Consider the following 24,235-nt stretch of genomic DNA (forward strand, 5'->3'; position numbering starts at 1 on the left):
TATATGTAATTAAAAAAAGCTTCAAGTGCCGAGAAATAGTATTCTGTAAAACTATTTTACAGTGGGCTTGGTAAAAGGTCACAACAACATTGCTATTGTAATAACAGTACATTCTGCATAAATGCATGTAGTGACTTTAAACCAAGCCCTAATCCTACATGTTGTTAACCAGTATTACTAAGTTTTCAAATGTTTGACTGCACTTGAGCAAGGACACCATGTAAACAAGCAGTTCATATTTACTATCAACGAAGAAAGAGTCTTTATTTGTGTTCAATAATGCTTTTTAGTTCATCTAATGCTGCTCTTTCTATTGAGCATTACTATTTATATATTGAAATAAGTACAAGTGGACGTCTTTGACTGATTTTTGTTCCAAATTCCAGTTTTATGTTATCATTTTTTTCTAGTTTTAGTGGTTTAACACATTTTAATTAGCACAAATTTCAGGTAAGTAGATAGAAGAGGCTGAATTGCAATGTCAAGAATAATGCAATAGAATTAAAAAAGGATACAAAAAGACATATTTTATAGTTACATATAATAGTAATAATAATAATAATAATAAAAACAAATTAAATTTTTTTCTGTTTTCTGTAAGATATTTAAACAAGTCATTGAGATTATTTACCAAATATTCTATTATTTTTATATATTATTAACCTATTTATTATTAACATTAATAATAATAATACCAATAATAATAATCATAATTCCTTACATTTATGTAGTGCTTTTCTGGACAATCAAAGCGCTTTTACACATTAAAAGCAGAACAGTCCAAAAAGTTGTTTATTTTAAATAACATAATTTCTCATAAATTTATTTAAAAAATGGATTTTCACCATTAAAAGGCATTTATTATCAAAAACAGTTGTGATCAAACTAATGCAAACAGATAAGAAAGTCTTATTTGTTTTATTTTGGCTAGAATAAAAGCAGTTTTTAATATTTTTTAAAATTATTTTAAGGTCAATATTATTAGCCCCCTTAAGCAATATTTGTTTTGGATTTTCTACAGAACAAACCACTGTTATACAATGACTTGCCTAATTGACCCCAACTTGCCTAAATAACCTAGTAAAGCCTTTAAATGTCACTTTAGGCTGAATACTAGTATCTTGAAAAATATCTAGTCAAAAATTGTGTGCTGTCTTCATGACAAAGATAAAAGAAATCAGTTAACAGAAATGAGTTATTAAAACCATTATGATTAGAAAATGTCTTCTTTACGTAAAACATAAATTGGGGGGAAAATAAAAAAATATATATATATATATATAAATAAAATATACAGGGGGCAAATACTTCTGACTGTATTTAATTGTGAAAATTTTAACATAAAACAACTTTACTTACCTTTTTATCCAAGTAACCTTTTCTGTCTGGATCGGACAGATCCCAGATCTGTAAAACACAACAAAAACATTTAGACATTTTGCACAACAGTTTCAATGTTGTTTCTGTGTTTAGTGACTCGTATCTCTCACCTGACCCAGTGTGCTGTCTGAAAGCCCGGATTTCTTTAAGAACTGAGCAGCTTCTGCAGCTCCAACTCTCCCAGTGTTTGCTGGATCCACCTGCAGAAAAAAGGGTCACACTTTACAATAAGGTTGTATTAGTTAATGTTGTTTAATGCATTTATTTACATGAACAAACAATGAACAATACATTTATTACAGTAGTTGTTCATGAAAGTTAATGTTTACTCACGAGGCATTTACTAATGTTAACAAGCATGAATTTGGATATTAATAATGCATTAGTGAATGCTAAACTATTTTTAATAATTGCTGTGCAAGGATTGTTCTTAATTAGTTCATGTTAGTAAATATATTAACTATGAAACATTGTTAAGTGTGGCCAAAAAAACAACAACTGCATCATTTAAAACGGCAGAAACAAAATATAAACAACATATGATCGCTAACAGCCAATGTATCAACATTAAACTGATTATAATAGTGCACAGTGTATATAAACACATGATATCAGGGCTTTTCTGATTTCACTTCAAGTACATCTCTTTCAGGAAGGAAACATTTACTGCATTTACCTGTCTGTAGAGGCTCTCATATGCAGGGTTTCCACTTAACAGCTGCACAAAATAGAAATAAAAATGAATTAAATATATTATGAAATAATAATAATATAATAACTTTACATTTTACGTTTATTTTTCATTTAATTCATTGTGTTGTAATAAGTTCTGGCCATGTCATGTCAAAGACAGATTTCACAGAAATGGGACATTAAAGTATAAAACCAAACAAAACAAAGAATGTATTCATTAATAATAATAATAATATTATTAATAATAATAATAATAATAATAATAAGTATAAAGTAACTATTTGCAATACATTTCCATTTATAAATAACATTATTAAAACAAACGATGAAAAAAACATGTATTTCGCCTACCTAAAGAGTTTGTACTTAATGTGTTCATTCATTCATTCATTCATTTTCTTTTCGGCTTAGTCCCTTTATTAATCAGGGGTCACCACAGCGAAATAAACCGGTAACTTATCCAGCGTATGTTTTGTGCAGCGGATGCCCTTCCAGCCACAACCCAGTATTGGAAAACACCCATACAAGTTAATGTTTATTTATTTATTTACTTTTTATTAGGGCTGTGCAATTAATCGAAAATCCAGTTTCGATTTCGATTACGGCTCATAACGATTATGAAAAACCATTAATTAAGATAAACGATTATTCCATCATATACCGCCTCCTTTCCAGTTCCACGTGAAAGTGACTGAAAGATGTGCTGTAATGTAACTTCTGCATCATGGGATGCGCATCATTCATATTTTTAAAAGCGCGAAAGAGCACGCACTGTTGTGTGTGTGCATGCTGCGCTTAGCCTCGGACAGTTATTGTGTGTGTGTGTGTTTGTGTGTGTCTGTGAGCGCGGTCCGCGCTAGCCTCGGACAGCAGAGCACACGCACATCTAACGCCATCCTAATGCGAGCGCTTTAATGGTCACATACATGCACGGTGTTTAGTGATTATTCATATTAATCTTCATTTGTCTAATAAACAAACAAGTTGAGAATCAAAAGACACGAGAAAGAGAAACCATATCGGAGCCGCACTATTCTTATAAGTGACAGCGTGCGATATTCCTGCTGCTGTTTTTATTATTAATCAAACAAAAAAAGGACAAAATCCACTCGCTGCTCCTGACTGAAAGACTTTTTTCTTACAGTTAAGATGCTTAAAACACAGTTTAAACAGATTTAATAGCTCATTTCTAATAACTGATTTCTTTTATCTTTGCTATGATGACAGCACATTATATTTTATTAGATATTTTTCAAGATAATAGTATTCAGCTTAAAGTGACATTCAAAGGCTGAATTAGAGTAAATAGGCAAGTCATTATGTAACAGTAGTTTCTTCTGCAGACAATCAAACATATATATTGCTTAAGGGGGATAATAATATTGACCATAAAATGGGTTTAAAATATTTAAACCTGATTTTTTTCTAGCTGAAATAAAAAAAATAAGCCTTTCTTCAAAAGAAAAAATGTTATAGGAAATACTGTAAAAAATTGCTCTCTTAAACATAATTTAGGAAATATTTGTATAAAAAAATAAATTCACAGAAGGACGAATAATTTTGACTTCACGATTATTCAAAACGATTATCAGTTGATTACAATTATGACCAAAATAATCGTGATTATGAGTTTTCCCATAATCGAGCAGCCCTAATATATATATATAAACATAAAAAATAAAATATAAAATAAGAAAAACAGTAGACAATAAATAAAGATTACTATCATCATAAATCCTTTTCAGGAGATACATTTGTACATCAAATTACATTTTGCTACCTCAAATTACATTGGTGATAGGTTTGTTGACGTTTATTTATAGTGTCATTTTATTAAAACTTTCTGCTTATGACTATGACGATACTTTCTCTTTTATGACTGAACTAAATACATTTAATTTTCATTCATCAAAACTCTGTAATCTCAGGAGATCACACACATTATTCTCCTATTATATACAAATATAAAATGCACATTATTAAATTTTGTTTTTACAGTGATGGGAAGGGCAGGGGAAGCTTTTGGCATCGATGATGTCACATGATGAAAACACAGGTTTCTGTCCTTAATAACACTGTAAACACACGGACTGCTAACATAAAACATATAATCAACATAAGACTAATGTTTCTAAATGAAATTATGATAGGAGTCAAAGAAAAAACAATGATCAGTTTTGTTATTGTTGCTTGAACAGCTGTCACGACATGGCTTTGTCCCTTATTAATCAGGGGTCACCACAGCGGAATGAACTGTCTACTTATCCGGCATATGTTTTATGCAGAGGATGCCCTTTGAGCTCCAACCCAGCACTGGGAAACACCCATACTTGTTAACGTTTATTTACTTTTTATTTATGATTTTACGATTTTTTTTTTACAGAACAACCCCTTAACAACAACTTAACACACTAGAGATGAGGGAATGAAACATATTAATGTAAAAAGAAAAAAGAAAAATAGTAGAAAATAAATAAATAAAGATTACTGCCATCATAAACCCTTTTCAGGAGATACATTTGTACATCAAATTACATTTTTTTTTACCTTAAATGCATTTGTGATAGGAAGGGCCACATGGAATCTGCGCAAGCAGAAATCCACAGATTTTTTGCCACTTATGCAGTCTATTTATTTTCTTGTTTAAATGTGTGTAAATTTATTTTTATTCCATTGTTAAGTAAATTTCTGTAATATTATTGTCTAATATAAAAATGTTCAAATGATTTATTTAGAACACAGTTTGTAACGTTAAATTTTCTGTTTTTTAGTAGATAAGTTATATGAGAGATTTTCTTTGTTTAACAATTAAGTGGATCTAAGTGGATTTGCATTACATACAAGTTAAAAACATATTCTATTTTATTTCATTTCATTTATTTTTTAGTTACTACACTCCCAAAATCATTCCGCATTTACTGCAGATTTTTTACAAAAATTATGCGCACAAATAGCAAAAAATGTCTGCAGATTCTGTCTGGCCCAAGTGATAGGTTTGTTGACATTTATTTATGGTGTCATTTTATTAAAACCTTCTGCTTATGACTATGACGATATTTTCTCTTTTATGACTGAATTAAATTAATGCATTTAATTTTCAATCATCAAAACTATGAAATCTAAGGAGATCACACACATTATTCTCCCAATATATATAAGCAATTTCAAGCAAACGTTAACCTTGCCATAAAAAAAAAATCAAAAAATATGGAATCCGTCTACGCTTTTTGTGTAGGCTTTTGTGTAGGCTTGTATTTTACAATACTTTAGAAGTACTCAAAAATGTCTCTGTCAATGTTTTCAAACAATTATATTTGATTTAAAAAGCCACACAAGTGGCAATTTCACATCTGTCACATCCATAACAGAGAGATTTCACATCCATAACAACACTTTTTATTCATAAACAAAAAATGTCAAATAAAATAAAGTCAATAATGTTTGATTTATAGAGAGACATACTTTATCTTTTTGATTAGCATTATTTCTTTTGGGTTGTGCTGTCTACAAAGTATATTGTTGTATACTGCAAACTCGCACACTTTTTTGGTCACATCCATAAGGCATGTTTATTTTCCTTATTTAAAGTACAAAACAGGTTTACAGATTGATAGTTTTCTGGTCCCTTAACTCTGTGGCTAGTTGAGGAAGATATAAACAGAAGTTTAATTATAATGTTAACATCTACTTTCTATGTGAATTTATGTTTTGAAATTTTACTGTAAATGTCACATCCATAATGCTGGAATTGCTCATATATATATGATGGGAAGGGCAGGGGCTGCTTTTGGCATCGATGACGTCACATGATGAAAACACAGGTTTCGTTCCTTAATAACACTGTAAACACACGGAGTGCTAACATAAAACATATAATCAACATAAGACTAATGTTTCTACATGAAATTATGATAGGAGTCAGAGAAAAAACAATGATCAGTTTTGTTATGATGTTTGAACAGCTGTCACGACATAAAGCGAGCCAAAAAGTTGCAAAACAGCGACTTTAACAGCACAATATGCTCAGTAATCGATTACTGGGAGTTATGAAAACCTATAAAAAGCCCCATCTAATAAATAAATGCGAAATATTAGCTAACAACCGTCGATAACAGCGCGCGTTTCACAGGAGGACCAAATACCCGTGTGTTTACACTTAAACCAGACGTAACAAGGTTTCCTATCACAACACAACATATATTATATAATTACTCTTAATATTTGTTGGATAGTATCATTTAAACAAACTTTTAAAGTCATTACCTGACTGAGTGGCGTGAGCGCCGCCATATTTCCTGATTCACGAGGACGCGCACAGGAGGGTCTCGTGAACGCGTACAGCCAATGTCAAATCGAGAAAGGTTGAGTTACTTGTTTATTAAAGATTAACTCGTTAATCTCGTTGATATTAATTTAGGATAAATTTACTAAGTTAAATTATTATGAAACATACGCAAACGTCGCACTTTGACAAATTTGACACAATTGTTATTAATGTAAAATACTAATCATGTAAAAGCAAGAAAAACAATAATTATATGTTTTAGTCACATTTTAAACCATAAGTTGTGTAATAATAAATATGTAAATAATGAAACAATTTGCAGTTGTTCACGCATTAGCCTAAATGCTAAGTTTAGTAGCTAAGCGTAAATTCATTTTAGGCTACAGTACGTGTATCAGAAGTGCTGCTAATTCCTTACAAAATAATTTAGTTTCTGTCTTAAGAAATCCGTAATAAACACGTCCAAACAGTTTACTTCACAACAATCTGCTGTAAAATGTCTCCATCTGGTGAATCAGTTTTGGAAACGCCATATCTGGGGAAACCAATGTGAAATGTCTGCCATTATAGTAAACACGAATTATATAATTGTATCAGCTTATCTTATTTGCAGTTCAAATTCTTATATTAGTTTGTCTGTAAAATAATTACAATCAACAATTATGCAGATATAAGCACTTGCTCACCTAAAGAAATCCATCAGAACTTAACAAACCGCAACTTTCATGTTGCTAGCACAAACCATATTGACTATCTACTACATATCATGTGTCAGTATTAAGCTACTTATGAAAATTAAGTTTATCTTAAGTTTATTTTAAGTAAGAAAAGTTCAAGCCTTCAATCAATACAACTGAATAGGCTCACTTTTTTGTGTACATTTTCAGGACTCTTATAGTGCAAGCTAGTACTCTAATCGTTTACTGTTATAGTATATTTGTGCTTTTTTTGTACAGCTTTCTTAGTTTTTTTTCCTATGCAGTTATTTTTATTTATTATTTTTGCACCTTATGTTTATTATTGTGCATTTAGGTATACCTTTTATTATTTGAAGTATACTCCTGTGAACACAACTAAAGAAGATCAGGTTCCACATGTTCAAAAAAGACTCAAAAAGAATACACGTTTAAATCTAGTGTACTTATGTGCGATATTAAATATGTCAGAAGCACATAGAAGAAAACATGTAGTAAACTATACAGACCCGTAACCAGCTTGGTGAAAGAGGTGGTTCTTTTTTTTCTTTTTTTTTGGACTTTTTGCAGTTATAAACCTCACTTTCCATTTAACTATGAGATTTCAATACTGCACTTTAGTGATTTTTTTTGCTGGATTAGCTAGTCAGATGTCATCATAACCACACTTTTTGATCTACTAAAAATATTTCCTAAAAAATTGAAGTACGGATAAATTAAAACAAGACTAATTTTTAAAATACAAATCTATTACATCATATATTAGGAAAACTAGCAATCTGGTAAAGTTTTAAAGTAAAAAAAAAAACTGTAGCCTACTGTCATTTATTAGACAAAAAACAAACTGGCCAGCACATTCAACTGTTCTCAGTCACAATTTGGCTATTTCAATAAAAAAATGAAAACATAATAATAATAATAATAATAATAATAATAATAATAATAATAATAAGGTGACGCAGTGGCGCAGTAGGTAGTGCTGTCGCCTCACAGAAGTGCAAAAAAGGTGGAGCTCAAGCTTAAGCTCCCCCTCTCTGGAGCTCACCTCTCCTCAAATGGCTCTGCAGCGAGCACCACTTGGGGCCCAGTTGGCGTTTCTGTGTGGAGTTTGCATGTTCTCCCTGTGTTGGCGTGGGTTTCCCCCCACAGTCCAAAGACATGGGGTACAAGTAAATTGGGAAAACTAAATTGCCTGTAGTGTATGAGTGTCTGTGTGTGTGGATGTTTTCTAGAGATGGGTTGCGGCTGGAAGGGCATCCGCTGCATAAAAACGTGCTGGATAAATTGGTGGTTTATTCCGCTGTGGCGACCCCGGATTAATAAAGGGACTAAGCCGACAAGAAAATTCATTTTTATTCATTATCTTGTCGGCTTAGTCCCTTTATTAATCCGGGGTCGCCACAGCGGAATGAACCGCCAACTTATCCAGCAAGTTTTTATGCAGCGGATGCCCTTCCAGCCGCAACCCATCTCGGGGAAATATCCACACAAACACACAACAGACAATTTAGCCTACCCAATTCACCTGTACCGCATGTCTTTGGACTGCTCTTCCACTGGGATCGATGACAAGACATTAGTCAGGTAGTGTACATATTTACTCAGATACTTGTGAATAAACTATCCAAACTTCTGGATGTGAATAAAATATCCACAATTCTAGATTAATTATGAGTGACCCAAATAAGTGGGAAGTGTGGGAGATCAAATATCATCTTAACTTATTTCCTTATAGGACCCCAAACTCACAAAATAACACAACTGCATGTACAATAAAGTTATTTATTAAAACTTTGGCATTAATTACAAGTCTCGGCATGTAAAAAGGTGGTCGAACATCACAAAACAAGATTTTGCAATTTGACAAGAAATCCAATTTGAACATCGGGGACTTCACAGTGTGTAGACAACTAGTTGATTTTAACGCAAATATAACCACATCCCCTACTGCAGCTCGTTTATTTTCAAGTAACTACAATATGGACGTCGCAAACGTTACCGCCACTGAAAATGTGTACGGTAAAACCAAAAAGACATTGCCGTTATAATAAATAAAGCTGGAAAATAAAAGGAATTGTACTGAATATCTCATTTAGGACATTAAGAACAACCACAGCACATAACTTGTGGCAACAGAACACAAACTAAAAAGCAAACGTAAATCATCAGTGCCAAAGGAGCATCGCGTCACTGCAAGTTTTGCACTACAGTACAAACATTAACCGGTCCTCATTTACAAAACACAAATGTCAATTGTATGCTTTTCTAGAATCTCATTCCTCAACAGTTCACACACAAACGACTCCATTCTGTTTCGGTTTCAGAAATGAGGTCAATAGTTTGGAGCCCAGCCTGTAACCTGATTAATCTCTTATCAAAAACAACAATAACATGGTGAAAATCTCATCTTCTATTCCTCATGGCAATATTAAGAATCAACTATTTAAGCTGTGCAACATCCTGGTAACCTTATGTAGTACACCCCAGGCCTGTAACATTAAGCTGGATTAGCCACTTAAGTTTCAGTTTAGTTTGCACCAATCAGGTAAGTTTCAGTTCGCACAAGAAAATGAATATGTACTCACCCTCATTTGGTTTCAAAACTTTATGAATTTCTTTTGCATGCTGAACACAAAAGAATATATTTTGAAGAATGTTGGAAACCGGTAACCATTGACTTCCCTAGTATTTGTTCTTCTACAATGGAAGTCAATGGTTACCGGTTTTCAGCTTTCCTCAAGATTTCTTCTTGTGTGAAAGAAACTCAAAGGTTTGAAACATGTGAAGAGCGAGTGAATGATGACAGAATATTGTAGGTGAACTATCCCTTTAAGGCAGCTCGACTTCAATTACTCATTGTAAAGCATCCACACAATTCCTTCATGTTGTCCCAACACAAATCGATTAAGTTAACTTTATCGTTTGGTAACACTTTATTTTGATGGTCCATTTGAGCATTTGTAGACTGTCTGCTTGATATCTGCTGCTAAACAGACATTTAACTGACTGTAAGACACTTTGTAAGTCCATGTTAACTAACACTGACCGTTTACTTATAATCTAATGAGAATTAGTTGCCATGTAGATGCAATGTAACTTAAATTCAACAAGCGAACCATCAAAATAAAGTGACCAATCATTTTTATAAATTTAAGTTGAATGAACATAAAACAATTAAGTTGGCCAAAAAAAAAAAAAAAAAGTTAAAAACTGTGTTGGTTCGACTCGTCATAAATAAGTAGTTTGAACAAACAGGTAAAGTCATTATGTGCCATGGTATTATGTAGAAGCTGAGCTACAAAATGCAGAATTGGTGCAAACTAAACTAAAACATAACTGCCTATAAAGCTAATCCGGCTTCCTGATACAGACTGTTAATCTAACTTAATCCAATTCCTTCAAACTAACAGAAACAACAATTTTGCATACACAAAAGGCACAATAAACTGATCATAGACCAGTTCTTTAAAGGTGTTTCACATGTCGGACCCCGGTACCATAAAGAAACACTCAAAAACAAACAAACAAATAAAAGATGATATTTAAAGGGACAATTCACATTAAAAAAGAACATTTACCAATTCAAATGATTCTAAACTTATTTTTTTTGTTCTATAAAAACACAAAAAAAAGACACTTCAAAGAATGCTCAAAGAATTAACATCCATAGGAGGAGCAAAAAAAATGCAATGCAAGTCAATGTTTGTTTTTACCAGCATTCTTCAGAATATCTTCCTTTGTGTTCAACAGAAGAAAGAAACTCGAACAGGTTTGAAACAAGCGAAGGACTTCATTTTTTTTTTTTTGGCTGAACGGTCTCTTTAACTGGCTATTTAGGGGTCAAATGTCACTAACTATGTAATGCATGAGCTGAAAACTACCAAACAAACAAACAAACAAACAAACAAAAACAAGGTATTTAAGGGGACAGTTCACCCAAAATCACCACTCACTCAAGTGGTTCTAAACTTTGAGTTTCTTTACTCGGTTGAACACAAAGGAAAATAGTTTAAAGAATGCTGGTTTCTGGGACCCATTGACTTCCATAGTTTTGCTACTAATTCATATTACCAATCATAATAAAATACAGTATTCTTCAGCATATCTTATTGTGTGTTCAACAGAAGAAAGAAACTCAAACCGGTTTGGAACAAGTCATTGATGAATAAATGAAAGAGAGAATTAAATTTTTTAGGTTAACTGTCTTTTTAACTGGCCATTTAGGGGTCAAAGATCACTAATTAAATGCATGGGCTGAGATCTTCTAAATAAACAAACAAAATAAGGTATTTAGGGGGACAGTTCACCCAAAAATCTAAACGTTTAAGAGTTTCTGTCTTCAGTTGAACACAAAGGAAGATATTTTGTAGAATGCTGGTTGCTGGGACCCATTGACTTCCATAGTAGCATAAAAAAAATACTATGCTACTAATTACAATAAAATATAACACAGAATATCTTATTTTGTGTTCAACAGAGGAAAGAAACGTTGGTTTGGAACAAATGGAGGATGAATAAATAATGACAAGTTTCAGTTTTTGGGTGAACCGTCTCTTTAAATGGCTATTTAGGGGTCAAAGCTCACTGATTGAACGCGTGGTCTGAGAACCTCCATTGGTTCCCATTCAGTCTGAATGTGTTGTTTTGAATGAATGCACTGCAGTCGCGTCCCTGGTATAATGTGGAATATGGACAAAAATGGATTTCTGCTTTACAGTTCGTCTTTCTGAAGCACATCCTCGTCTCCTTCGTCCTCCTGAGGCTCTTCAGTCTCGTCTTCTTCCTCTTCCTCCTCTCCTTCGTCTTCCTCTTCCTCATCTGCTGCTTCGGTGTTCTGCTCCTTGTTCTTTTCCTCTTCCTCTTTGCGTTTCTTCTCTTCCTGTTCCTCCTTCATTTTCTTCTCGGGGCCCTGTTGCAGGACAGACAATTAAAAATGTGTTTATTGCTTATATAAAACTGCATGCAAACTACACTTAATTTACATGGAAAGTGGTGCAGCTCTTTAGATCTGAAGAAGAGTGTTTTTTTTCTTCTAAATATTCATGCTTTTTGTTTAGTTTTTTTTGTTAATTTACTAGATGCAAACTTATTTATCCATTTAAGATTTAATGCCATGGATATCAGTTTAATTTCATCATGCTAGCCAATTTATTTCCATAAATATTTGCAATAATGCAGTTATTTTGTCTATTCTAGCCAGAATATAAAACTGACATATTGGGAAACAAATGTAATAATAATAATAATAATAATGATGATAATAATAATAATAATAAACAAAAACAACAACCCAAATGATTCAAAGTATAATAATACTTCCAATAATACTTCTAATAATAATAATAATAATAAATAATGATGATAATAATAATAATAATAAATAATAATAATAACAACAACAACAACAACAACAACAACAACAACAACAACAACAAAAGTACTTATAATATTATTATTATTATACATCTAAACATAATAACAACAACAACAACAACAACAACTATAATAATACTTAAAATAACAATAATACTTTTAATAATAATAAAAAATAAAAATAATAACAACATCACTTCTAATAACAATAATAATAAAATTTCTAACAACAACAATAATAATAATGCTTATGATAATAATGATAATAATATTAACAATATTAATAATAATAATAATAATAATAATAATAATAAACACCACCAATACTTAAAAAAATAATAATAATATAACAACAATAATAATACTTATGGTAATAATAATAATAATAATAATAACCACTTCTAATAATAATAATAATAATAATAATAATAATATAATAACAACAACAATAATAATACTTATGATAATAAGAATAATAATAGCAATAATAATAATTAGTAATAATAATAACCCCTTCTAATAATAATAATAATAATAATAATATAATAACAACAACAATAATACTTGATAATAATAATAATAATAATAGCAACAACAATAATAATAATAATATAATAACAACAACAATAATACTTATGATAATAATAATAATAGCAATAATAATAATAATAATAATAATAATAATTAGTAATAATAATAACCACTTCTAATAATAATATAATAACAACAACAACAACAACAACAACAATAATAGTTATGATAATAATAATAGGAATAATAATAATAATAATAATAATAATAACCACTTCTAATAATAATAATAATAATAATAATAAATAATATTTAAAATAATAATAATAATAATAATATTAATCTAATATTAATCCAGGAAAAAAATCTTTTTTAAAAACATTCATTTCTAGATGCAAACTACATTCGACACCTTTCTTTTTCAACAACCTTGTTGTTTTTTTTAGGTTTACAAATCTTCATGCTTGAGCTTAATGCTTTTACTAATAGCTACTACTTGACAATGTTAAGCTTTATACCATGGTTGGTGTGTTTGTGCATGCATCTCGTACCTTTGTAGCGCCCCACGTTTCATTTCCAAATTCCTCAGCTTCTTTCACATCATCTGAGATGAAGAAGTTGTCAAAAATGGTGCCAGACTTCACCTAGAGAGAAAAAAAAACAAACAAAAATTAAACATTGAAAGGGTGCCTTGTATACTTGTGCCCTTTCTGGATTGTTAAATACACAAGGTTCATGCGTGTCTGTTCATAGCTATATTTAGTTCATGTTATATATAAAAATGAAAAAAAAACAAAACAAAGACAATAAAAAAATATGCATTTGACAATATTTAATACAATTCTATATTTATTTAAAAGCTATAAGTGGCTAAATTACTACTTTAATAAATGCATCTGTTTAATAACTATGTTTTGTTCAAATGCACTCAAATATATGACCTACAATCGAGAAATGGATAAAAAAAAAATCATCATTTTTAAAATAGGGTGTACTTGTTTTTGCGGAGAACTGTAAATGTAAGCATTCTTACCTGCCAGAGATCCAGCCCAAGGACTCCAATATTGTCGAATTTGTAGATCTGGTCATCAGGAACGTGTTCTGGGTTATCGATTTCAGGATGCACCCAGGCGCCCTTGTAGTTCGGGTTGTCAATCTGTTTGGGTTTCCACTCACCCTGCGCCATAACAGAACAATAATACAATCACAGTCTGAAATCAATGAGCACAAATAATTTACTTTTACTTTTTAGTAGCGTGTGAATAGCATGTGAATCTGTACCTTGTACTCGGGGTTAGGGATCATGGCAGGCTCCCACTCTCCATCCATGTCCTCATCCCAGTCTTCTGGCTTCTTAGCATCAGGATCGGGGATATTCTCGGGCTTATCCCAGTCCTGATAAATGTCAGAAAGCAGGATTTATAAAACTGACCTTCTCTGCCATTTAAGTCTATAATATTATTATTTGTTTTAACCATTTTCACTGATTGTCAATCATTAAGCAAAAAAATAAATAAATAAATGTAAAAGTTTTGCAAAAAGTATAGGTTTATTTGAAATATGTAGTTCAGTAATATGACAAGCAAGCAAAAAGTACTGTATTTGACAGTAAAAGTTAGTTAAAACGAGACGTTAATGCTGGTGAATTACACTTTAGACAGTTTAGTCTGCTTCTTTAGATTCACCATTAAAATAATTTAAGGTCCGACTCTTATCTAAACATGCAGCTCAACTCCTTGTTCAAGCTCTTGTTCTCTCCAGACTGGATAACTGCAACTCTCTACTAGCCGGGCTTCAGCTAACTCTATCAAACCTCTTCAGCTGCTTCAGAACGCAGCAGCACGAGTGGTCTTTAATGAACCTAAAAGAACACATGTTACTTCACTACTCATCCGTTTGCACTGGCTGCCAGTTGCTGCTCGCATCAAATTCGAAGCTCTGATGTTTGCTTACAAAGCAACCTCTGGCTTTGCTCCTTATCTGCTCTCACTTCTGCAGATTTGTAGGCCCTCCAGAAACTTGCGTTCTGTGAATGAACGTCGCCTCGTGGTTCCATCCCAAAGAGGGAAGAAATCACTTTCCCAAACGCTCACGCTCAATCTGCCCAGTTGGTGGAATGAACTCTCTAACTGCATCAGAACGGCAGAGTCACTCACTGTCTTCAAGAAACGAATTAAAACTCAACTATTTAGTCTCCACTTCACTTCCTAATCTGCAATTGCCTCTCTGACCCCTCCACTAACTACATTAATAAAAAAAATTATAATAAATAAAAAATAAAAAAAATATTACTTATGTTTTGCTTCTTACACTTTCTTTGCATACCTGAAACTTGCCTTTAGCACTTATTCATTGTTGCTCTTATAGTTGTGTAAATTGCTTCCTTGTCCTCATTTGTAAGTCGCTTTGGATAAAAGCGTCTGCTAAATGACTAAATGTAAATGTAAAGCTGGAACAAAACAGAGCACTGTGTTGTCTCATTCTTTAATTAATCTGTTTTTAAATTAATAATTTTAGTCGTGGTTTAATTAACCATTCACAAATTCACCTGCTTTATTTCTGAACGAATCTACCTTTAACAATTCATTTGAATGAAAGATTCAGCGAGTCACTCATTACGGCTTGGACTTGTCGCCATTATAACATGGATTTGTTTAATTCCTGAACTAATCTGCTTATGAATGAGTCATTGAATCAGTGATCCATTCATAAAGAATCACCTGCTTAATTTCTGAATAAATCAGCCTTTTTTAACAGATCCTTTGAATGAAAGATTCAGCGAGTCACTAATCAAGACATGGACTTGTTTAATTCCTCAGCTAATCTGCTTTTTGATTCGATGATCCATTTATAAAGAGTCACTTGCTTCATTTCTGAATAAATCAGCCTTTTTAGCAAATAATTTAAATGAAAGATTCAGTGAGTCACTCATCATGACATGGACTCGTTTAATTCCTGAGCTAATCTGCTTTTTGACTCAATGCTCCATTCATAAAGAATCACCTACTTAATTCTGAATGAATCTGCCTTTTATGACAAATTATTTGAATGAAAGATTCAGCGAGTCACTTATTACAACATGGACTTGTTGCCATGATATGGATTGGTTTAATTCCTGAACTAATCAGCTTTTGACTTAATCATTTGAGTCATTAATTCAATGATCCATTCATAAAGAATCACCTGTTTCATTTAAGTATGAATCAGCCTTTTTAACAAACCATTTGAATAAAAGATTCAGGAAGTCACTCACACCAATGTCCATTAATTTCTAAACTAATCTGCTTGTAAATTAATCATTTGAGTCACTGATTCAATGATCCATTCATAAAGAATCACCTGCTTCGTTTCTGAATGAATCAGCCTTTTGTAACAAATCATTTGAATGAGTTTCAGTAAGTCACTAATCATGACATGTCCACTAATTCCTAAATTAATCTGCTTTTTAAATGAGTCATTTGAGTCACTGATTTTATGATCCATTCATAAAGAGTCACTTGTTTCATTTCTGAATGAATCAGCCGTTTTAACAAATAATTTAAATGAAAGATTCAGTGAGTCACTCATCATGACATGGACTCGTTTAATTCCTTAGCTAATCTGCATTTTGATTCAATGCTCCATTCATAAAGAATCACCTACTTAATTTCTGAATGAATCTGCCTTTTATGACAAATTATTTGAATAAAAGATTCAGCGAGTCACTTATTACGACATGGACTTGTCGCCATGATTTGGATTTGTTCCTGTACTAATCAGCTTTTGACTTAACCATCTGAGTCATTGATTCAATGATCCATTCATAAAGAGTCACCTGCTTCATTTAAGAATGAATCTGCCTTTTATAACAAATCATTTGAATGAAGGATTCAGTGAGTCACGCATCATGACATGTCCATTAATTCCTGAACTAATCTGCTTTTCAGTCATTTGAGTGATTGATTCAATGATCCATTCATAAAGAATCACCTGCTCCATTTCTTAAAGATTCAGCTACTTGGAATAAATCATTTAAATAAAGGTTTCAGTGAATCACTCTTTTTAGCAAGGACTGGTCACCATTACAACATAGACTGGTTTCATTCTTAAACGAATCTGATTTTGACATATGCTACCAGCACCATGCTACCATACCCCTACTGAACACAATACACTTCATTAGTGAAAAGACACCAGATCATTAAATGAAATCGAACCTCAGGTTTGGTGTCAGTCTCGTCATCAATCTTGGCCCGGTCGTCCCAGTCCTCGGGTTTTTTAGCTTCGGGGTCCTTGATCTTCTTCGGGGGCAAGAAATCCCAGTCCTCCTCCAGAGAGCCGGACTCCACCTTCTCATTATCAATCTTAACCTCATATGTCTGATCCGGATTCAAGATCAATGTGTACAGGTGAGTCAGTTCATCATCCTGGAGGAAAAAAAAAGAAAGATAAAGTTCAGTTAGACAACAAGCTTTAAAAGTGATCTCAAATGTCAATCATTGTTTATATTCAATTAAAGACGGAATTATTAGCCCACCTGTATTATTTTATGTTTAATGGAAAGATTTATTGGAGTGTTTTAAAGCCGCAAAGACCAGTCGATTCATCAGCGGATCTCTCTTATGTCAGCTTATAAACAGACCAGCTGATCTTCACGGCTTTAAAACACTTCAGTTTTTCTGCATCTGTATTTACACTTGGTAACAGTGGCGAGTTCGGTAAACTGATGACCTTCACGACCAATCACAGTGATTTCTGTTGAGCACTTGAACACAATGGCAAATCAGCACTGATTAAGAACGCGCTCAACAGCGCTCAAATGTTAGCGGGAAATGGACGTTTTTAAAATGTTAGTATCGATTGGTACCAAATTCCGTAATCGTGACAACACTACAATCAATCAGATTGTAAATGTACATGTGTCAAATTTGGTGTATTAAATTGAAGATTTTGCAAAAAAAAAAAAAAAAGATTTCATTAAACCTGGAAAATGAAAGTAATGTCAAAATGAAACAAGAACTGACCTTGCATTTGATATCTTTCTTGATGAGGTGGTTCTGTCCCTTATAGTTAAAAATGACGTGAACCTTTTTAGTGCTGTAGCCACAGATATCAGGCCCTGTTGAGAATATATAAAAACACAAAACATAATAAAATAACAGAAAAAGACACGCAGTAAGTAAAATAATTTTTTTTTTTTAAAAAGCTCCTCTCTATTAGAGACAGGTCAGGACAGCAGGCAGCCCAGCCAAATCACTACTTTCTTTTGAATTTCCGTTTTCCATACTGTCCCAACTTTTTCTGATTTGGGGTTTTAAGGAAAAATTTTTTTTAAAAAATGTCATTTTGGTTTTTCATATTTAATATCTCAAAGCACCACGTTTTTTCTATTTATTAAAAAAATAAGCATTTAATTTAATTAATTAAATATTTTTGTAACACTTTATTTTAAACTGTCCTTTTTACACGGGTTCAGTACTTACTATGGTAATTACAATCAATTATACATAATTAAATGTAACTTAACATAACCAATATATATTCAATGTAATTAACATTACTCAGTAGTTAAAAAGCCATGTTATAACAAAATCAAAACAATTGTAATTAGTTTTTTTTTTTTTTAAATGTATGCTTATTAAAATACATTAATATACGTGTACCAAATATATTAAGTACAGGTGAGAATAATGTTGTGTATTTTTTGATGAAACACTTAACTTTCACATTGTATATAAAGCCACTATTTTAAAATCTAATTTGAGGCAGACACCAAAACATCATTAAATTATATACAGACGTGGACAAAATTGTTGGTACCATTAAATTGAACAAAGACAAATCCACAGTGGATGCTGAAATAACTTAAAACTGATAAAAGTAATGATTAATCAAAAACGACTAAAAATTAACTAATGAAAATTAGATTTTGCTTTTAAATAGTGGTGGAACAGAAGCATTACAGGGGACCTATTATGCCCTTTTATATAATATGTAAAATAAGTCTGATGTCACTAGTGTATGTGAAGTTTCAGCTTAAAACACCACACCAATAATGCTTTCCAACTCTCTGAAACTGACCTTTAGGCTTTGATCCCAACTGTGGTGTTTTGGTGGCTGTCGCTTTAAATTCAAATGAGATTGTGCTCTTTTTCAAAAGAGGGCGGAGCTACAAATGCCTGTGTGTCAGCATAGTGGCAGATTCAATAACAAGACTAATAACCTATGCTAATGAGGGAGTGATGGTCACTAGTGGGCGGGGTTTTCCCCCTCTGATGACACGTACAAAAGGAGAATGTCAATTAAAGTGTTTCTGCAGACTGATTTCATCAAGTCTGATTATAAACAATACAAATAATAAATTTTTTACCACAAGAAGTTGCTTATATTATTATTTACACACTGCTGCCCATGTTTAAAACCCCTTAATAAAGCATAATAGGCAAACTAATAAACCTCCCATGGACAACACTGAAGTGTACCAACAATTTTGTCCACAACTGTATTTTAATGAACACGAGTCTGTTTAAAAAGGTGGTAACCAGAAATTTTTGCTCAATGTACCAAACATGATGTAATACTGGGAGTCGCCGTGCATGTCCGCCTGGTTGAGATCAGCTGGGAAGACTTTAACGTATCCGCCTCCACAGTCGATCTTCTGCTCGTGTTTAACCGTAAACTGGATCACCAGTGTTTTGCCCTCATTGCTAAAGGGCTCGAAGCGGACAGAGGTGGCGTAGAAACGAGCATCTTGACTGGTCTGCAGGCCTGTTGATGGACAAAGTGATAATAAAAGTGATGCAAAACTCAAATACAGTATACGTCAAAATTATTCACACTCCTTTTTCAAATCTCCTAAACTATACTGAAAGAACCAAAGAAATTCAATGAAATTACATAAAATATGATGTGATCTTTGAAAGAGCGTACCTGCATTGTGATGATATTATATTGTCATTCTGGCGTTATATAATGAATGCATAAAATGGTCTTAAAATGGAAATAATATCGCAATATATTTTGGTGCAATATATCGTACAACAATAGAAGACATTGTGACAGGCTTAATTAAATGAAATTAGATCAGATAAATATCTATTACCCATTAATTTTAGTATTATTACATAAATAAAGTAGCTGTTGGGAAATGTTATATTGCAAACAATAATAGCAACAATTATTGTATCGTATATTTTCCCAGTATTGTGCAGCCCTGTTTGACATGATTTTGTTGGCATTAAAGGGCCATGAAACCCCCTCGTTTCAGCAGGGTGTTCACACCTCTACTTTGGAAAAAGTCAGAAAAGTGGGCGTGTCCAGCTCTGTTTAGGGGGGAGTGTCGGAGGGAAGAAAAGTGGGATGGTGTGGGAGTGTCTATTTGGGCACGCGTGAGTTTCAGAGTCACACACGCACACGCACACGCACACACGCACACGCACACACGCACACGCGCGAGAAAGTGATAGTGTTTAACCTACATGGACATCTGTAGTCGAATTATTTGCCAAATTATTAAATGTTGGACTTTAACTGCAGTTTGGCTCTTTCATTCAGGGAATTCATTCATGCCCCTCGCGACACACGAGATATTTGATTCGAGGAACTGCTCTAAGCGTGTATTTTTCATGCAATGTTTTATACCGCACGGCAAATGAGAGAAAAAAACCTCCGCATTTCCCAGAAACTTAGATGCACACAGCAGGTAGCGTCAGAAAGCCGCGTGTGTTATTCCGGTCACTAAATGGGGTAAAAATCCTACACAAGGTTAAAGTTTGGTTGTGGTGCTAACATGTTTACACGGTGCAATAGTTTGTTAGATACGAACAAACTGAATAAACAAAGAGCACTGATCGCTCACTTACCAAATCTGTAGAGACAGGACAATCACCAGCAACTAGAGCCGCGTCTTTATAAAGAGAACACTACAAACGAATCTGGATCTCAGCGTTTGCAGATGAGAACAGCTCTCAGGTAAACAATAATCCTCCTTAGACACGTAAGTTATTGTTGTCGAGCGTCGCGTACACTGTTAATCCACACGTGACTCCAGCTGCGCTCTCACAGAGAGAAAATGAAAACGAAACTTAACTGCAGCAAACTATAAAAGCAACACTTCACGCTTGTTTTGCCAACACAACGTGGCGTCTCTGTCCTGAAAACACGGTGATAGTAATGAATATTAATGAAGTTGCACAATAGAGCGCGCTGATTGGTTTGAACCAAGCCTTACTCATGCATTAATGCATCACATTGTAAGACGTAATAAGACTCACTCTGGCACAGGCGTCCAGTCTGCACGCTGGAATACACGCTAATATGTCATGACCGTGACGCAGCTTCAAAAATTCATTTCAAACCGGAAGTACGATTTTGCTTGAAATAACGCAAAAACAACCAATTTACACTTTTTAGTGAAATATAGGTGTCCTAATAGTGTTTTTAGCAGCGTGGGACACATATACGACTGTCAACAGCTCAAAACATGTGTTTTGGTGTTTCGTGACCCTTTAAAACAAATCTATATTTTTGACTCCCTACACATGTATCCATGCAACATAAGATTGGTTTTGTGGTCCATGGTCACATATTTCATCATCTAGAAATTTGCTGAATGACCAGATGAGTAAAACGCATGCAAATGCTTACCCTTATCTTTCTCAGCGTCTCCGTAGAAGTTTCCAGCGGTCAGTTTAAACTGCCCGTAGTCAGATTTGTGCTCCGAATTAACCCATCGACTCCTCCAGGCATCTACAAAGTCAGATAATAAAAGTTAGCAGCACAAAAAACACAATGACTTAAAAAAAAAATCTCATTGTTAAGTTCTGTCTAGCACTTTATCTATGAACTTGTAGAGGAAATGAATGGAATTTATGAGTTTTACATCACACATTCATGACTGTGATATTCAAGGAAGTTTGTGGAGCAACTTAAGGCTGGCCAGAAACTTCCTGTTCTTGCAAATCCATGTGCAAATGGAAGATTTACTTGACTATAAAGTCTAAAATACAATCATTTCTTGTCCAATAAGTAAATCAATAAGAAAAGGTATTGAATAATGACCTATAAAATGTGACGATGCATGAAATCTAAGCACTGTCCCTTACATGGGATATGCCATTAACCTATATAAATAGTCGGCAGGATTTAGTTTACATGACAGAAATGATCAAGTTGTGATTTACGGCTTTTGCTATCCAGCTACAATGTAAAGTCTAAACAGGATACAGCGGCAGATCACACATCAATATAGCATCTTTATTGTAGCACAGTATAACAATAATTTATATTTTTACAGTACTGTAATGGTTGGGTTTAGGGTAGGCGTTAATAAAATACAATTTATTAGGTAATTTAATAATACTTGGTACATCTACCGTTTTTACATTATTGTGACGGTTGGGTTTAGGGTTGGGGAAGACGTTAATAAAATACAATAAATGGGAAATTTAATGAATAATATATGAAAAATTCTCTCATTATATTATATAATATTTATATTAGACAAATTTATATTTTCGTATCTGATCTAGTAACGAGCCAGCTATAGAGAGCCTCAGTGGGGAGGCAATTAAGCATTCATTAGAGTTTTTTAATTGGACAGACATTTGGCCACACCCCTAAGTACAGGATGAGTCATCCAAACCTTTTAATCTGTTGTGTTGGAACAGAAATGTATCATGTATTTATGTTAAACTAATAATTTATCAACTTTTAGCGTGCTAGCAGCATACAGTCAAGCTCATAGCTAACAAAACTACCAGATAAGCAAGTAAATAAATGTCAATAAATATGTAACATTATGCACTACTTAAATAATATACAGGGTTTCTACAGGTTTCATAGTCAAATTTAAGACTTTTTAAGACCATTTTAAGACCATATTGAATAAAATTTCAAACTTACACAAGGCTAAACGCTAAAGACTTTTTTATTGGCCAAGTTAAAAACCCTAAAAAAACAAATGATATTGTAAGGAAGATAATTAAACCATATTCATAAGTAAAAAAAAAATAGTAAATACAATTTTCTTAACTTTTATTGAAATATATTGTTAGTGATAGGATTGTTAATTATAGGAAATTGAAGACCTGAAGAATTGAAGACCCGTTGAAAATGACTTCAACCCTACAACACAATATTTCAGTGGAATTAAGACTTTTTTTAAGGCGTAAAATTTGTTTTTTTTTTACGACTTAAAGACTCTGTAGATACCCTGAATATATAATGTGCAGAAAGAAAAATAGTTTCGATTCTGCTCTGGGAAACTAATGTAAACCTATACTGCCAATATGTTATTCGATTCACTTTCCAAACATAACAAATTAAGCACAATATTATATTAATTGTTTATTAAAAAATTTATTTTAATGTTACTCACAAATGTTGTGACCTACAAATCAACCATGACGTGCAAGTTAAGCATTCACTCACCTCCGTCCAGAAACTGCTCGTTTAAGTACACTTCTGCATTGGCTGCCAGTGCCAATAATGCAGCCGAAATTAACTGTAATAATGAAATTTGCATCTTCGTTAATTAATTTTTTTTAAAGAAATGACTCCCGCACGCTCGCTCTCGCGCTCTGCTGCCCTCGGTTCCTCAGTTGCTCGGGAAAAGCGCGTGGCTGCACAGATGTCTACCGCTGATTGGTCCCCAGCTCACCCTCTCGACCAATGACAAGAGACCACGAAGTGCATGGCTCGCCTCCACACCGGATATTCTATCCGCTTCTTGTTCTGTTCTCAGATCAGTGGTTATAGTCCACAATGGTTATACACATAGGCATATGACAGGACAGAACTGACTCAGGATCAGTTTGTAGAACAACAGGGGCGGGAAGCCCGGTTAAGTGGGATTTTTTACCTCACAAACGAGACGTGTATGCGGAAAAAGCGGGGGTTTATAACTGTGATGTTTGTTCTCTTGTAAATATAGACTGCTTAATATGTAAACTAAACTCTGATACTGTCAAAGTGTTGAACATACTACACTTTATATTATGAAAAGAAAAGTTTGATGCATTTACAATGACAGACTCAATTTCACTTATGGAAAAGGTAAGTTTATAATAAAGATGTATTAGGTAAGGCTTTAGTTAACATGCATTAACAGCCAACCATCTGTTGAGCTTTACATAAGCTTAGTTAATTTTTTTATTGCAATAATAACAATACATTACAACAAATACAGATACAAAACTGAAAGAAGTATAGTACAATCAATAGAAATATTACTTTTTGAAAAAAGTGGATTGTAACAAATTTAGAACAAATATAATGTATGTAAAACAAATTAAAGGGA

General features: G+C 33.0%; 2 protein-coding genes across 8 annotated transcripts in view; both read right to left on the minus strand.

Moving 5' to 3' along the window:
- Positions 1 to 6,422, minus strand: part of eps15l1b (epidermal growth factor receptor pathway substrate 15-like 1b) — a 103,039-nt gene extending 96,617 nt beyond the window's left edge. For all 7 annotated transcript variants that reach the window (XM_073931777.1, XM_073931773.1, XM_073931765.1 and 4 more), the window contains exons 1-4: positions 6,337 to 6,422; positions 2,057 to 2,098; positions 1,491 to 1,580; positions 1,360 to 1,407 (exon numbers count right to left, since the gene is read on the minus strand). In XM_073931777.1, coding sequence (XP_073787878.1) covers positions 1,360 to 1,407; positions 1,491 to 1,580; positions 2,057 to 2,098; positions 6,337 to 6,363 — 207 coding nt within the window. In that variant the 5' untranslated portion in view covers positions 6,364 to 6,422. The remainder of the gene's footprint in view (positions 1 to 1,359; positions 1,408 to 1,490; positions 1,581 to 2,056; positions 2,099 to 6,336) is intronic.
- A 3,776-nt stretch (positions 6,423 to 10,198) lies between these two features.
- Positions 10,199 to 23,558, minus strand: calr3b (calreticulin 3b). Its single transcript, NM_201465.3, has 9 exons — positions 23,368 to 23,558; positions 21,583 to 21,684; positions 19,501 to 19,704; positions 17,961 to 18,055; positions 17,154 to 17,363; positions 14,239 to 14,352; positions 13,991 to 14,134; positions 13,509 to 13,601; positions 10,199 to 11,962 (listed from the first exon to the last, which is right to left on the minus strand). Exons 1-9 carry the CDS (start codon positions 23,459 to 23,461, stop codon positions 11,765 to 11,767), a joined length of 1,254 nt encoding a protein of 417 aa, NP_958873.3. The 5' UTR covers positions 23,462 to 23,558; the 3' UTR covers positions 10,199 to 11,764.
- Between the last annotated feature and the right edge of the window lie 677 nt (positions 23,559 to 24,235).

The sequence above is a fragment of the Danio rerio genome, chromosome 2 (genome assembly GCF_049306965.1).
Source record: "Danio rerio strain Tuebingen ecotype United States chromosome 2, GRCz12tu, whole genome shotgun sequence".
NCBI classification, from domain to species: domain Eukaryota; kingdom Metazoa; phylum Chordata; class Actinopteri; order Cypriniformes; family Danionidae; genus Danio; species Danio rerio.